This window comes from Astatotilapia calliptera, chromosome 3, assembly GCF_964374335.1.
Source record: "Astatotilapia calliptera chromosome 3, fAstCal68.1, whole genome shotgun sequence".
Lineage (NCBI taxonomy): Eukaryota > Metazoa > Chordata > Actinopteri > Cichliformes > Cichlidae > Astatotilapia > Astatotilapia calliptera.
The window spans coordinates 52,609,174-52,625,305 of NC_137424.1; the positions used below are offsets into that span (position 1 = coordinate 52,609,174).

Below are 16,132 nucleotides of genomic sequence, written 5' to 3' on the forward strand. Positions count from 1 at the left end.
GTATGTATGCATTAGGGGTGAATTCATACCTGGAGGTCCAGGGCGGCCAGGACTGCCATCTGTTCCTGGAAACCCAGGGTCACCAGGGAGACCAGTAGCACCTTTTGGACCCGGAAAACCTGTTCCACCTGTAGAAAACCAATATGTAAGATTTAACTCAAACTTTTTACTCTTTGAGGGCAGTGAAAATGTTTTCATCTCTACCTGAAGGTCCAGGATCTCCTTTTTGTCCCTTTAAGAGCTGCGATGGAAAACTGGGTCCTGGCGGTCCCTGGAGGCCCATGTCTCCCCTCTCTCCTTTAGCACCAGGACCACCTGGTGCACCGTCTCTACCTGGAAATCCTGGTTCACCTGTGTAGATGCATCAGGCAGGCCCTTTCATGAGTAGCTGCATACTTTTAATCCAATTATACCAACAACAGAGGTCACAAGTTACTTGAAAATGATAAATTACTTCATATTTTTTATATTATTTTTCATAGCTTATGCAACCAGATTCCAGGTTTTTAATAGATTTTTTGCTGTAGGAAAAATATCATTCTGCATATGTCAATTTAAAACAATAAGTGTTATCATGCATGATTTTTGTGGTAAGTATGGAGTGTGTCAGTACCTTTAAATCCAGGAGCACCAGGTCCTCCTGGGGCTCCCGGTCCTCCAGAAGGTCCTGGAGGTCCATTGGGACCCATGTCTCCTTTCTGACCTGCAGCCAGGCCGGCATTGCAGAGGAGAGAAAGTTAGAATAATCAATAAACCAAAGTAAATATTTAATTACATACAAATAACATAAAAATGTCTATTATCATTTAGTCAACTGTTTCTAATTGCTGGTCTGATTTAGATTTTCTGATAACTTTGTGAGCTAACAACAATTAGCTAGCCTACAAGCTGCCTTTATACTAAGTTATGCAGACATTCAGCCAGTCTTTTTGTAGTTAGTAAATGCTCTAAATGATCGACTGCATAGAGTCATCATGACAGCTTTTTGTCCTTTGCTTTATCAACTTGTGACATATAATGCTTTTTATTGCTTTTCAAGATACCAATATAGCTAATGTTATTCATTTACAGCCATATTTCGATGATTGAAGAGTGACAGCTTACCTGGCAAGCCAGGCAAACCATCGCGACCAGGTCCTCCAGGTGGTCCTGGGGTTCCAATAGTACCTGGAAGACCTTGATAACCTGGAGCTCCTGGGTCTCCTGGTGGGCCTGGGATGTCTAGACCTGGAGGGCCAGGGTCTCCTTTTGGACCATCTGATCCTGGCAGCCCTGTAAAGATGATTATTATGACTGTCCTCTTTTCATTTAGGAACAACATTTGAACTGTCAGGTTAACAATAATTTGAACATTTTTACTCTCCACTCCCCTGGGCGGTCAAGATTTTGAGGGGTTGTCCTGGTTCCCACTTCTGCAATATTGGAAACAGTGCTTCTGGATTTGCAAAGTAGGAAGGAGTGGTTCAGCTCCAGGGTTTATATACATAGAGTTTGCTCTATGTGTGCTTTTGGGTATATGACCACACCCCTAACCTGTGGGAAGCATTTTGGAAGAATAAAGTATTGGCGCCCAATGTTACAAGCTATTCGGTCCCTTTGTTCTAATAATCAGGGTTTGGGTCATATTGTAAGTTAGACTTACAGTCCTCTGGAGAATGTTGGATCCTCTGGGCACAGCCAAGGAGCAGAGTGTTTCTGATTCTATGGCTTCAGAAACACCACCGATCAGTGAACTCCATCTTGCACCAGAGTGATTTGTAATAGTGGCTAGGATGAGAATTATTTCTTTCAAGTCTGAGGCCATGTAGAACCTCAGCTGTACAGTAGATTCGCTACTTCTGGCTGGCAGTGAGTTACTGCTCCAAGTAAAGGGGTTCAAGAATTCTGGGTTACGTTCGAGAGTGGAGGAAACTCTAAGCTAAAGACTGACAGATAGACCAATGTGACGTCCGGTTGTCAGAGCTGAGCCTGAAAGTGAAGTAGTCAAATTATAGAAATAGGGTTGAGCAATGTTCCTGCTCTTGTTATCTGCCTGGGATAACTACTAAAATCCACCTGGATGAGGTGTCTCTTGCATATCCTACTAGCAGGAGAGCCCAGAGACAGAGCCTAGAGATCAGATTATGTCTAACATCTTAAACTGCTGACGGTAGAATGGATATTTTGTAATGCTGAGTTTTCTCTTTTCAGTCAAACCTTATGTGACTTACCTGGTGGTCCCATTGGGCCCGGAGGTCCTGGGAGACCTGGTGGGCCCGTTCCACCAAAAGAGGGGGGTCCAGGGGGGCCACGAGATCCAGGTGTACCAGGTGTACCAGGCTCACCTGCACAGACAGAGGATAAAGTATCAGCTCAAAGTTCTGGCCTGGTGTCATTTTGTTCTAAAACAATCACACAATCTAAAGAGTACCTTTGAATCCTGGAGCTCCATCAGCTCCAAGCCGTCCTGACAAACCGGGGTTACCAGGGAAACCAGGATCTCCCTTAGGCCCAGTGGAACCTTTAGGGCCCGGTGCACCCGTTAAACCAGGAGGACCAGGAAGTCCAAGACCAGGTTCACCCTGTCACACATATAACCAAAAAGAGCGTCAGGCACACAGGGAGGGGCGAACAGTACAGTTTAGGACAGAACAAGAGGCATTTAATGAAAGCTATTAATGCATAACAAAATGTGTTGCTTAGAGAAAATTGCTTAATATAAAAAATCTGTCATTTTCAAATTGTAAGGATTATTTTATCCTTGTTATTTTAGCCTTCTACAGATAATAATGTTAGTAAAATTGGTATACACAACTATCCAAATATATTAAAACATATATATACACACACACCTTTGGTCCAGGAAATCCCAGCTCACCGGGACGTCCATCTATCCCTGGTCTTCCTGGTCCTCCAGGGGCTCCTGGTTGCCCGCCAACACCCGGGAATCCTGGAGGAGGAAAGAAGTGAGTGTGAGATGAAGAAGGTAACAATGACACAAAAAGCAGAGAGTATGTAGGGAAGTACTCAGAAGAAGTTGTTAAAGAGAAGAGAATGTAAATAGAAGTGGACAAAGGAAGACAAAACAGCAGAGGTAGAAAGAGCAAAGGAAGACAGATAGAGAACAGTTTATCGCTATCTTTGCCTTTTGGTCCTGGAGGTCCTGGCAGTCCAATGCCTGGGATTCCGGGTTCACCCTTCGCTCCCGATAAACCGGGAAAACCAGGCTGTCCAGGCTGACCTGGTATACCTAACAAAGGGAAATGACCAAATTAGGCAATCAGGCAGCATGTATGTTACTTTAGATACTGTGAATGGAAAGTATATTATTTTACAACAAAATAGTGACTCGTGTACCTGGTGAACCAGGCTGCCCAGGCTCGCCATCCCGACCTCTTTCTCCTTTGGCCCCTTTCTCTGTCATTGTCTGACCAGGTTCACCCTTAGTTCCTTCATGATGACAAAATGCACAGATAAAAGGTTGGACGCTTTCAGTGAGCAGACGGCAGGAAAATTGGACATGAAATGGATGTCAAATAGCCTGTGGGAAACATCTATGTCCATTCTATTTTGCTATGTTTTCTTTAAGGTAACTTAAGTAAAATCATTTTCAAAGTTCAGTATCAAGACCTCTGCAGGAGATTTTAGGCAAGTTGTGGAAAGAAAACTTTTTGATGCAATGAACAGTACATTTCAACTCAGGCTATAGCTTGACGATATACTAAGCTTTAAAATTTTATAGCTAGAACCTCAGAGATAAATAATGTGAAAATATAAATTAGATCAACATATAATTTACTTTGCTGTATTATGAGACACAGCACTGGTCTAATTTGGTAAGGTACAGTGGGGGAGATAAGTATTTGATCCTCCTAGAAGTCAAACAGAATTCTGGCTCCTATGGTTGGGTGTGTGCCCATGTGCACACGGATTACAGTCAATAAATAAGATACAGCTGATCTGAGTTTTGTGTATAAAGCACACCTGTCCACAGAATCTAAATTTTCCATTCTGACCTTTCCATCACCATGAGCAAAACGAAACGACCATTAAAGGACGAATGGGCTAAAGTGTTATATTAATTGTTGGTGATTATTAGGAAATGGAGGAAATCAACCTCAGCCTGGAGCTCAATACAAGGGGTAAGGATGATTATAAGAACGGTGATTGATTACAGGACAGGAGGAGCTTGTTAATGATCTGAAGGCAGTTGGGGCCACAGTCACCAAACACCACTGGTAACCAGTGTTGGGCAAGTTACTTTGAAAAAGTAATTAATTATAGTTACTAGTTACTTCTTCAAAAAAAGTAACTGAGTTAGTAACTGAGTTACAATATTCTAAAAGTAATTAATTACTTGAAAAGTAACTATTGCGTTACGTTTAACCCTCTGGGGTCCAGGGTATAACTGGCCATTTTAACTACTTTTGATTTTCCCCACATTTTACCTTTAAAAACTATTTTAAAGGTAAAAACTACTATATGATAACTTATGGCAAAGGGGTGGGATTAAATAAGTGTTTACTTCTTCCCACTCCCTTTCAACGTGTAAATGAATCAGAATGGTATCAATATTGAAATGTACTGACTTTTGTATAGTATTTTTTCTCTCTTATTTTCTTTTCTAAATGTACCTGTATATTGTTTACATGGTTGAAATGAATTAACAATCAATCAATTTACTTTGCCTTGTTTGGTATCATCCTTTTCAGCACAACCTCACGTGTCTGAATTTACAGTTATGTTTTCATTTTGACATACTGTATTAACACAATTGATCTAAAATCAGACAAAAAACATAAAATCAGTGTAGAAAAAGTTATTTTTTACTGTAACAACCACAAACATGTTTAATGAATCATATTTAATAACTTTTAAATGCAAATATAAATTGTCAGTTTTAAAATCCTATGCACAAGTTTTGCAAACAACAAAGTTATTTGCATCCATTTACCTTTTACCTTGATTTAAAAAAACCATTTCAAACTATTTACAGAACAATCAGCTGTTCTGCATTCAATAAGATGCCACACAAATTATTTGTGCCACTCCAAAAAAATAATTTCTGTCCACTATAAAGGAGAACATCACAGCCTGATACCTGCAGGTCTGACAGCAGCAGGTGTATCACTCCTGTTTCTACCTGGAGACAGCAGCCGCCTCATTGCGCAGCTGCTTAAAGCTGTAGCGTCCAGATTACTTACAGCTACTTCCATGCAACTGATATAAGATGCGGTAAGCTGAACACAGTTTCAACCGTTTGTTTGTTGAAACATAGTAACGGACCGCATTTTCTTGTTAGTAACCGTAACGGCGTTGTAACGATACGAATAGTAATTAGTTAGATTACTCGTTGCTGAAAAAAGTAGCGCTGTTAGTAACGCCGTTACTTGTAACGCCGTTATTCCCATCACTGCCTGTAACACACTGTGCTGTAATGGGTTGAAATTCTTGAGCAGGGAGACCCACAGGGGCCTATAATAATCGCTCCCCGGATATGCTACAGCACAACACATCAGGTAATTTTGTTTATTTTATTATGTATGACTAACTTGTATTTCATCACAATAGCTCTCATTGAATATCTATCTATATATATAAGGATAAACGTAAAATGATTTTTTTACCTGGTGCACCAACAGGTCCCGGTCTTCCTGAGACACCCTGGATACCTCTCTCTCCACGAGGTCCTGGATTTCCAAAGCCAGGAAGACCTGGGGGACCCCTGTCTCCTGGATTACCAGGGAAACCTGGCTCACCGGGGAGGCCTCGTTCTCCTTTCACCAACAATGAGCCCTGTCACAGTTGCAAATACATTAGTTGGGGTTAGAGGGGTTTGGGTTAATTCAGATAAATAATGAACAGACTGAGTGGAAGTCACTCACAGGAGCTCCTTTAGGCCCTGGAGGCCCAGGGGCTCCGTCACGACCAGGTGCCCCGTCCAGACCTGGCAGACCAGGTGGTCCAGGGAAACCAGTGTCACCCTTCTCTCCACTCAAACCATTAACTCTGATGGGATCACCTGGATCTCCCTTCTCTCCATTTAGGCCGGGAGGACCTTGAGCACCAGGAGGACCCTGGAAAGGAAACAAGCAAGATGTCTTGATGCTCAATCATCCAGGTAAGGAAATCCCCCAAAATTGATTCAGTTTACCCAGACGTAGCCTTTGCAGTCGGAAAAACGTAAAACTCTACGTCCAGGTGAACAGAATCAATTTTTTGGGAAAGAAGCAAGAGCCAGGGACAGGGAAGTCAAACAGAGAAATTAAATCAAAGAATACCAAAGAAATAATGGCGTTTATTATTTTTCTGATGAAAAAAAATCGTGAGCAACACATTAATTATATCAGTTCCACAATGATAATCACCACTTTTGGAAAGGAAAAGTAAGAATACTCACGCTGGGGCCGACAGAGCCAGGTGTTCCTGGAAAACCTCTGTCTCCCTTGAAACCTTGGATGCCAGGAGGTCCTGATGAAGAAAACAAGAGGGACCATAAAAACATCTGTCCTGAGGTCTACTAAACTTCAGTGTCTTTATTGTCACATTTAATGTCATTACTGAAGGACCACCAAGCAATTTTAATCTGCTACTGTGGATTCAGGAAAGTTTGTTAATATCACCTGACGGAAACAAAACTTTGGGGGAGGGGTCTTACCAGGAAATCCAGGAGGTCCTGGAGGTCCTTGAGGTCCAGGGATGGGATTGACACTTCCTAGGCAGTTCACACAGGTGTCACCTTTCTCACCTAAAAACACGATCAGATCATTAATGTCACTTTTTTCTGCAAAAGGCTGCAGGGGGAGACCGTCTTATGCACTTCTTTGGGCGATTGGGTGATATTTCAGCAATCTGACAGGAGTTATTTATTTTGATTCTATGTTAGACATTTCCCCACCTTTCTGTCCTATCTCTCCAGGGAAACCTCTTCCTCCTTGTGCACCAGGAACCCCAGGAAGTCCTGGTATGCAGTCTTGACCTGAGGAAGTGCCTGGAAGTCCACGGGGCCCTGGCGGACCAGGGGATCCAGGAGACCCTGCACGACCTGGGGGGCCTGGCAGAAAGTTTCCTGGAGGGCCAATCTCTCCCTTCTGACCTTGCTCTCCTGGGAAACCTTGAGGTCCAGGAAAACCCCCACTACCGGTTCCTGTGAATCCCGGTTCTCCTGGAGGGCCTGTCAAACCTGGAGAAAGGAGGTTGACGTTTCAGTGTTATTTGGTTTGTTTTTTTGCGAAAGATAATCAAAAAGTAAATCTCAAAAAATGGTCTTATTCAGCCAAAAGCAAAGAAGGGCCATTAACTAATTTACATAATTAATAATTGTATCCCTTTATTTCCTTTTCAGTAACCCTAAATTATTCAATTTATCCCAACCTTTCCCCTAAATGTATTATTGTATTTTTAATCTGTTATTCTAGACCTACACCAGTGCATTTAGGTTGCACCATCTCATCTATAATGTCTGTTTTTGAACTTAAATTTGGTACCCGGTATAAACTAGCTTTAAAAGTAATGCAAACAATAAGTATGCTTGTTATGTGCCTGTGTGTTTTCAGCTCACCTTGTACTCCTCTGTCTCCTTTGAGTCCAGGTGTTCCAGGTAAGCCAGGTTCACCTTTAGGCCCCACCTGATTCCCTATTGGCCCGCCAATCACCTGATGGGATGTTAAAAAGAATTAAGTAAATTCACAAGACTCACATGGACTAAACTATACAAAACTTTGCAAATATCCTTAAATCTTTTTTTGTAATATAATTTTTAAAATAAAAATATTTTAAAAACTACAAGAGAATAAATATAAAATACGACAACAGACTATTGGACCTAAATCAAAGACTATGATAAATATTACCTCCTTATGGAAACTTTCCTCTTTTTAAAACACTTCCTTATTTTAAGCTGTGTTTTTAAAAATGTAAAAAAAAGTCTCATAATTACAGTTTTCTCACGGTTAGCAGGACTAGTGGACTTTGTACACTGAATAGTCATCCTTAATGGTTCATTTTCCATTGGGAGTGGGTAATTCGTATCACACACACACAGTTTAAATGTTTTCCGTATTGCACAGTTGAAAATAAAGTTTCTTTTTGCCGGTAATAAAAAAAAACAGTGGCTGAAAGCACTGTAAACAACAGTAGACTGGTGCATAACAAGCAAGCAAATAATGCAGAAAATAGAGATTTGAGACCGTTTTGACCGATCGGCCCGATTTTGGCCTTCATCGTGCGTCGTGCATCGTGTAGTATACGTGGGGTAACGAGAAGCGATTAACACCTCACGACGAGCTCCCGATCATCAATCGCTTGGTCGTGAGGATTTCAAACAGCGACCGTCGTGAGGGTGTCACCGCAGTTTCTCACACTGCGCACGCGCAAACACAAATGTCAGCGAAAAAGACGGCGCAGCACGGCTGTGCAGCGTGTGATCTGGACACAAGCGATGGAGGCACAACTTGTAGAACTTTGGAAAGCTCATCCGAGCCTTTTCCATGTGGCCTCACAAAATTATCACGACCACAACAACCGTGAAAATAGTTGGAACTACACTGCTGCTCAATCACAGCTGCCTGATCAATGTTTTTCATTAGCAATTTAGCAAAGTTGATGGTGGTGGTGTGTAGGGATGGGTACCGGTGTCCGGTGCCATGATGGCACCGGTTCTGACATAAACGGTAGTAACCAGACCGAAAAGCAGCGCACATTTCGGTGCTTTATTTCGGTGCTTTTTTTCCTGAGCTGTGATACACTTTAGATTCTAGCCAATCATTTTACGTTTACAAGCATAGTAGGCGGGGCCAGGTACGTACGTTCTTTTAGAGCAGAGCTACAGATCAAAAATGTCCAAGGCGAAGTGGTCAAAAGTCTGGCTGTACTTCACAGCAAAATATGCAAACTCAGCAGCAACAAGTGCTTTAAGCTGATACTGTGATACTGTCAAAGGAGGTAACACCTCAAATCTGATGAAACACCTGGCGACGCATAGCGTTTTTTTTAAAAGCCCAGAAATGCGCCGTATTTGATAGCTTGCTGCGAGACCTCACACCGAGCACATCTACTGTGGGTGGGTTGCCTGTTATGCAACATCCCCCAAAAACACGAAGAGGAGAGTCCTGGCCCCTAGCCCTGCCAGTGTAGCAGAAATGATGACGGATGATGATGGTGGCAGCAGCCGTTCTTCTCTGCGTGAGTAGCTAATTTACGTTGAGTAGGCTAACCACGTTATTACATTAATGCATGTAAGGTGAACTAGCAAACATCATCATAGCGACATGCGGCTGTCCTCTTGTTTGATGGCAGATACTCCCTTCACCCTGGCTAAAAAGGCTAAAATGACCAAAGAAAAAGAGGGAAACAGTTAAACATGAGAGGTTTTTGGACAAAGTTTGTGTTTTTTCCATTGTTTAAGCACTGCTTCCAGCCAAGAGTGATACCATATATGCCCCATAGCTGCAGAAAAGGCTAACATTGTTATCTTTTTACAAAAAACAGCTGAACATGAGAGGTTTTTGGACCAATTTTGTGTTCTCCATTCTTTAAGCACCGGTTTGAGCACCGTTTGAGCACCGGCACCGTTTCAAAAGTACCGATTTGGCACCGGTATCGGATAAAACCTAAACGATACCCATCCCTAGTGGTGTGTGTGTGTGAGTGAAAGACAGAGAGGGAGAGCGAGTGACAGAATTTCTGTTATAACCTTCATTTTATGGACGCACAGTGTGAGCACTCAGGTCGCATCAGAGCATCGGGCCGTATAGTGTGAGACCCTGCATCGTGACCTATGAACTTCTAACCCCTGCGAGTCAATCGTGCAGTTTGAGCAGGAGCTGAATCGCGCGACTGACAAAATCGCACAGTGTGAGCGCGGCATAAGAGGGAATTCATGACGATGTTTATCAAATGTGAAGCTTATTTTTGATCTTCTTTGCTGCTGGCTCAGTTAATTTGGAGAGTGACAAAACCTGCAGCATCAGAATCTGTGAGATGTTGGCTTTCAGCTCCGACGGCGTGTCATTGGGTGAGAAAGCCGACATCTCACTGATTCTGATGCGTCGGGTCCGCGCTTTGTGTTTACGTCTTTGTGGAATCCGTTTACCTGCTCTCATTTACTGTTTTAGCTGTTTGGTGGTTGTTGAAATGAAAGCTTTAACCTGAGATTCTTAAGTTTCTGGCAAAATACATTTATATTTAAAAATCAATTCAGGATCAACCTAAAATCGATTTTAATTGGAAAATCAATAATTAAAACCCAGCCTTACTGTATAGTAACCATCAAGTATAGGTTGCCATGGAAATATTAAGCTGTCTGCATGTAATTCACTGTGAGTTTTTTTTCTCCCACACGCTGCGAATGCATCACTAACCCCGGAGATTCAGACTCGTCAGACCATTGCCCAAAAGGTGGCAGTGCTACGAATTTATTCCACCAGCTGAAAAGTCATCACTGCAAAATTAAGACCATCTTAAACTCCACATGCAAATGTCTCCTAACACACCAAAGAAAACTTCAAATAAACCAGCTGTGATACGAGCTACCAGCTATCAGCAAGACGAACAGAGAAAAACGGCACGATTCCATGTTATTGTTTATCGAACATGAAACAACTGTTTCGGTCCTCTTTTGAATTTTGGTCGTGGTTTGGTTACATCAAGCTGAGTGACCTCATGGATTCTTGTTTGTGTTTAGGCACATTTTGTGAAATTATATAACTGCTCTTTTAATTGTTTTGTCGTTTTCATTGTGTTTAGTGGTTGTAGAGATGGTTTATATGAACTTCAGGTGAAATTCAGAGGTCTCATCCCTTTTGCCCCCAATACTGGGAGCGTTGGGGCTCAAGACATATCATGTATAGTGATACAGCCAAAAAATATTGTGATATTAGATTTTTCCTCATATCATCCATCCTATTTTCCATTCCACTCCTGTGTCCTGTGATCATGCGTTTGGGTCCTTATCTTGCCTGCCACGCAGCCGACTCTGACAGCTATGCTTTTACTGCACTGACAGTGTGCTTGGGCTCACTAACAACGAATCAGTGGATCAAAGTCTGGTGGCACTTTTCAAAATCAACTACAAATAAGTGAATAAGCCTCAAATGTCCAAGGAAAAATGGTTAATTTCTTTATATTTTTAAAGCAAACTACAAAGAAATGAAGGATGGCTTGGGATATTTGCACAGCATTGTATTTATAAGTAGACAATGAAATGGTGCTAAGAGTTCAAGTGTAAGACAAATATTCCACAAATAATGAAATATAAATTCTCATTCACCTGCCCTGGTGGACCCGGGAATCCACGATCACCTTTTTGTCCCTGAAATGAGAAAGAGTGATATTTACACAGTTCGTGGCATTACTGTTTGACTCGTAGAATTCAAAATACTCAGAAGAAACTTACTGTCTCACCATCCCTCCCTGGAAGACCAGGCTGGCCTGTCTCTCCAGGGGGCCCCTGAATGTGACAAAAAGCAATACAAGAATGTTAGGAAAAGGTTATAAGACATTTTAGAAAAGGATTATAAATTGTGCAGTTTGTTGGCAGAACTCACTGGGTATCCTGGAGAACCAGGATCACCATCTTTGCCTGGTTTTCCCTGCAAAAGGGGGGAAAAAACATGGTGATCAGGCTTTGCACCAACGGGGACATCTCCAGAGTTGAATACTGAAGCATTACAAAATTGGCAAAAACTGCACATCCTCCAGTGGCCACTAGGGGCTGACTCCCAAAGGGAGTCAAAAATTCTAAGATTGGCTCCCTTCTTAAAATGTCCAGTTTTACAATAATAAAAATGACATTCATACCTCTGTTAAATATAAATATTTAACTCATTCACTTGAGTTAGGCCTGTGGTCAGGTTGACATCCCAACACATGCAACTGGAGTCAATAGGTGTCTGCAAGGTCTTGTTCATCATTTTAAAACGTTACACTGGACTTCATGACTGTGTGCACAGTAGAATAATGTGTATGCGTATTCACATCTATGAAGAGCTGTTTGAAGGTTTACCCGGAGTTTTGGGCTTATTGATAAGGTTTCAGTATGTCTTTAAAAGGCTTGGAGAACATGTTCTACGAATACATACTGAACATACAATCTGGTAACAGTCAAATGAACCCTGCGTCATAGATCCCCTTTGGTCTCTTCTTACTGCTTCAACCCAGGAATTCAAGCTCTGCTGTGTCTTAGCAGTCTTGAAGGAATGACATGTACAAACTGAAATAATGGCAAATATGTTTGAGAGTTCCCTCTTTGCAGAAAGTTTCACACAAAAAAGCTGAGAGAAACCCTGTAAAATAGTCAGGTTGTTTGAGAAAGTTGGGCAACACCTTTCCTCTTTGCCTAAACCAAATGTCAGAGATGAGGTTCCAGACACTCTTGCACTTGTACACATGTTGAGGGCTTTAGAATTGAGTTTACCTTTGAGCAACAGACATATTTTAGCAGCATAGGGGCGATTACGTAAGTTTAGTGAAAGGATTTGCTTGAAATTCCAGAGCTGTACTTACTCGTTTTCCCAGCTCTCCTGGTTCTCCCTTTTCTCCTTTCTGCCCACCATAGGGACCCTACAGTGAGATAAAGAGACATATAAACACCACAGTCACCATCAAGAGCACTAGATACTCCACTTCTTCCAACTTGCAACTTAAATGTTTTGTCTGTTTTCTGGAGGGACTTTTAATGTGTGGAGGTAAATTTGGTTCAGGGGACCAGAGATACTTACAGGAGGTCCCGGTAAACCCGGATCACCTTTAGGGCCAGGAGGTCCTTGGTCACCCTGCAGAATAAAGAGAAAAAATCAGAATCAGTGCAGAACGAGTTTAGAGTTTGAACCAAATCTATTTGGCAAGTCAATTAGTCTACGTTCACACTGCAGGTCTTAATGCTCAATTCCAATTTTTTGATCAAATACGATTTTTTTGTCTGCTTGTTCACACTACAACTAAAATGTGACAGCAAACGTGCTCCTGTGTGAACACTCAAAGTGACCCGCATGCACAAAAGCAGACGTCACACACAACGCGCTCTTCTCAGACCCAGATCAAACAGTACTGTTTGACTGATGCCCCTTAATATAAATACTTGTTTCGGACTTTACGTTTCCCAATTTTGCTTTAAGTTATAAAGTTATTTTGTTATTTACATTTGGCCTAATAATGATCCTTATTGCTGTTTTAGAGGAGCGGTGCTTCAAAGGATAGTTGCAGATTTCTGTCAGAATCTGCAGATTATACAGTACAAATAAAATGTTCACGTTTCTCCAACATTGTCTTCCCAACAGTTTCACTAACATCTACACTGGATGGCCAGGAAGTGTTCACGATGTCTTATCGGGCGCTTCTCCAGAGCTGATAATTGCCGTCTGTCTTGTGTCAGTGACGTAAAAGACGGATTTAATGCGACATGACCGTTCAAACAGCAGTCGCTTTCTAAAACATCGGATATGTATCGGATTCAGTACCACATACGAATGTGACCCAGATCGGATTTGAAAATATCGGATTTGTGCCGTTCACACTGTCATACCATGATATGTGTCGAATAGGGTCAAAAAAGTCGGATTTGATGCGCTTTCGCCTGCTGTGTGAACGTAGCCTTAGTCCCTCTCCTCTTTAGTCTGGAGGCTGTGCTTCAGTCCAATTTAAATGAGCTTTGACTTAAAGAAGATGTCAGTGTTTGTGGATAGTGTTAAATATGGTTGCTTCTTTTTCTTTTTTACACAGTAGACCTTCAACCTGCATTTGCAGCTGGCAAATTGAAATGTGTTCACAGATAGTGATTTCTGCGAGTGTTTCTGTGTTTTTCAGCCTTGACTTTTGCACACAGAGATTTCTCCAGATTCTCTGAATCATTTTAATATTATGTACGGTAGATAATGAGATATTCAAAGCTTTATTCTGAAATAAGCCCACCAGATGTAGTTTCAGATGTATTTTTTTGCATATAAACCCGCCCATCTGTCTGTCTAAGAGGCTCTTTTTATACCACATCATTTTACTGACCTCTTGTCAATCAGTGAGTCCAGTTAGTAGCAAAATGTTACTCTGTAAGCTGTTGCTTTTTAATACCACTTACTTTTCCAGCCTTTTGTTTCCCCTTCCCATAGTTTTTGCAATGTGTTGCTGCCATCAAATTCAAAATGAACTAATAATTTGTGTCATAATAATGTCTCAGTTTAAACATCTGGTACGTTGTTTACGCAATTTATTTACATTTTACACAATGCCCGCCTGGTGTTTTTTATTTCTTTACTGAATGAGATGACTAAATATAATTGGCAGGCATAGATACTCTCTGCTGCCATCATGTGGCTGTGATTTATTACTCTGGCGTAAACTGGTTTTTATATATGTTCACACACATTTAATACATTTTTATGAGCAATGATTAGGTACTGCCAAGACGAGGCATTTTGATACAATGTAAAATACATGCATTATGGAAAATATGAATGACCTTTTTCATATATATGGAAAATCTGTTAATAAAGCGAGTGACTGCCACCTGTCAGCAAGAGATACTGAGTTTTAAACTTGGTTTAAACAGCCTACGTTGTAAAATCTCTCTATTTAAAATCTAATTTTAGTCTCGTCAGTCCTCATTTCTGTGGCGAATGGAATACTTCACCACTTCCATGCCTTTAAAATAGTTATACCTTGTCTCCTCTCTGAATTTCAGTCTCAGCCGGCTTTGTCTGCTCCCCAACCTGTCCTGGAGGACCAGGAGGTCCTTGCAAACCTGGTGCACCCTATGGTCACGGCAGGGAGAGAGTGGCAGGTTTAGTAATTCAGTAAAAGCTCTGAGAAGACAAGCTTGAGGCAGAGACTGAACATAACTCTAGTAAAAAAAGTGACGATTATGGTACCTTTTCTCCTTTGGGTCCTTGGAAATTCAAACCCATATTCCCCTGTTGAGAAAAAACAGAGGGAGGCTGTCACTTCAGGCTCAGTGGAGTATATTTCATGACCAAGAATAGTTCAAAATGTATTATCATTTTGTCTTTATTTACTAAAGATCAGTTACAAAGTGTCTGATCTCACCTTAGGCCCGGGTGGACCAGGAGCACCTGGACGACCCTGAGAAACAAACCGAGAAACAGTTGGCCTTCAATCTGATGCTATTTGTGCAACTTTGATGAAAAAAGGTTTACGCTGTAGCAGCTTCTCTTTACCTCAAGGCCTCTGGGTCCTGGGGGACCTACCGGACCTTGTATACCTGGAGGTCCAGGTCGGCCCTGTGACATAAAAGGAAAAAGATGTACAGACAATTGGTAAAACATACAGTTTAAAAAACCTAAACATTTTCATCCTTTTGCTTCTGTTTGAGTCTGTGAGCATTTCTGTGAGTGTGTGAGAAATTACAGTCCTAGCTCTAAAAATGCTTCCATTAGCACCAACAAATAATGCCAATAATTATAAATACAGCAGACACCTTGATATGTGATGGCTTTATGTTTATAATATCAGTATTGGTCATATTTCAGCTTATAAATGATCAAAATTAAACAGATTTTCATTTGTCGCATTATTAAACAGACCGGTTTGACACCTAAAGCTCAAGTTCTGTTCATTCATTCATTTTGTTTTGTTTTTTATACACACATCATTCTGACTTACGTATTTGAAAAGTTTTGAATCTGCACGTGAATTTAATTAAATGTGTAAATTAGCTTTGGCAGCACAGTGTTTCTAAAAGGAGAATATTTCACTCACAGGACCTCCTGGCAAACCGGGTAAACCCACTGCTCCTTTCTCTCCGAAACGATTGGCGGAGATAACATCACCTGGGTCTCCCTGCAAAGAAAAGAGAAAGAGATGCTCAAATGTACATTTGTCTTCATAAAGGGAAAGAACCTGAGGGGAAAGAAGGAAATGTTGCTTCTGAATATCAAACAATGTCAAAGAGCACCATCTAGTGGACAAATACAGCAAAAACTCAACTTGACATCAGTAAAAAAAAAAAGTTTAAAAAAAATGATAGAAATTGATTTTTATAGAAACCTAAATGAGAGGCAGTAGTAGAGCTTTCACATCTGTGTGTTTCACAGCAAACACTGACAAATAAATTAGCGAAACTCTTATTTGTTTGTTGTTGTGTTGTGTTTTTTGTTTACATGAATAAATAAAAAATAGTGATTTTTTAAAAATTATTTTCCAT

At 41.1% G+C, this 16,132-nt stretch overlaps 1 protein-coding gene across 2 annotated transcripts in view; it reads right to left on the bottom strand.

The window, feature by feature from the left end:
* col4a5 (collagen, type IV, alpha 5 (Alport syndrome)) overlaps positions 1-16,132 on the bottom strand; it is a 68,234-nt gene that overhangs the window by 16,491 nt on the left and 35,611 nt on the right. For both annotated transcript variants that reach the window (XM_080298516.1, XM_026162558.2), the window contains 25 exons: positions 15,688-15,768; positions 15,147-15,209; positions 15,016-15,051; positions 14,841-14,882; positions 14,631-14,723; positions 12,699-12,752; positions 12,484-12,540; positions 11,526-11,570; positions 11,375-11,428; positions 11,249-11,290; positions 7,541-7,634; positions 6,878-7,162; positions 6,638-6,727; positions 6,380-6,450; positions 5,865-6,056; positions 5,607-5,775; positions 3,337-3,429; positions 3,125-3,229; positions 2,832-2,929; positions 2,411-2,561; positions 2,211-2,324; positions 1,105-1,272; positions 614-703; positions 205-351; positions 30-128 (listed from right to left, as the gene is read on the bottom strand). In XM_080298516.1, coding sequence (XP_080154642.1) covers positions 30-128; positions 205-351; positions 614-703; positions 1,105-1,272; positions 2,211-2,324; positions 2,411-2,561; positions 2,832-2,929; positions 3,125-3,229; positions 3,337-3,429; positions 5,607-5,775; positions 5,865-6,056; positions 6,380-6,450; positions 6,638-6,727; positions 6,878-7,162; positions 7,541-7,634; positions 11,249-11,290; positions 11,375-11,428; positions 11,526-11,570; positions 12,484-12,540; positions 12,699-12,752; positions 14,631-14,723; positions 14,841-14,882; positions 15,016-15,051; positions 15,147-15,209; positions 15,688-15,768 — 2,533 coding nt within the window. The remainder of the gene's footprint in view (positions 1-29; positions 129-204; positions 352-613; positions 704-1,104; positions 1,273-2,210; positions 2,325-2,410; positions 2,562-2,831; positions 2,930-3,124; positions 3,230-3,336; positions 3,430-5,606; positions 5,776-5,864; positions 6,057-6,379; positions 6,451-6,637; positions 6,728-6,877; positions 7,163-7,540; positions 7,635-11,248; positions 11,291-11,374; positions 11,429-11,525; positions 11,571-12,483; positions 12,541-12,698; positions 12,753-14,630; positions 14,724-14,840; positions 14,883-15,015; positions 15,052-15,146; positions 15,210-15,687; positions 15,769-16,132) is intronic.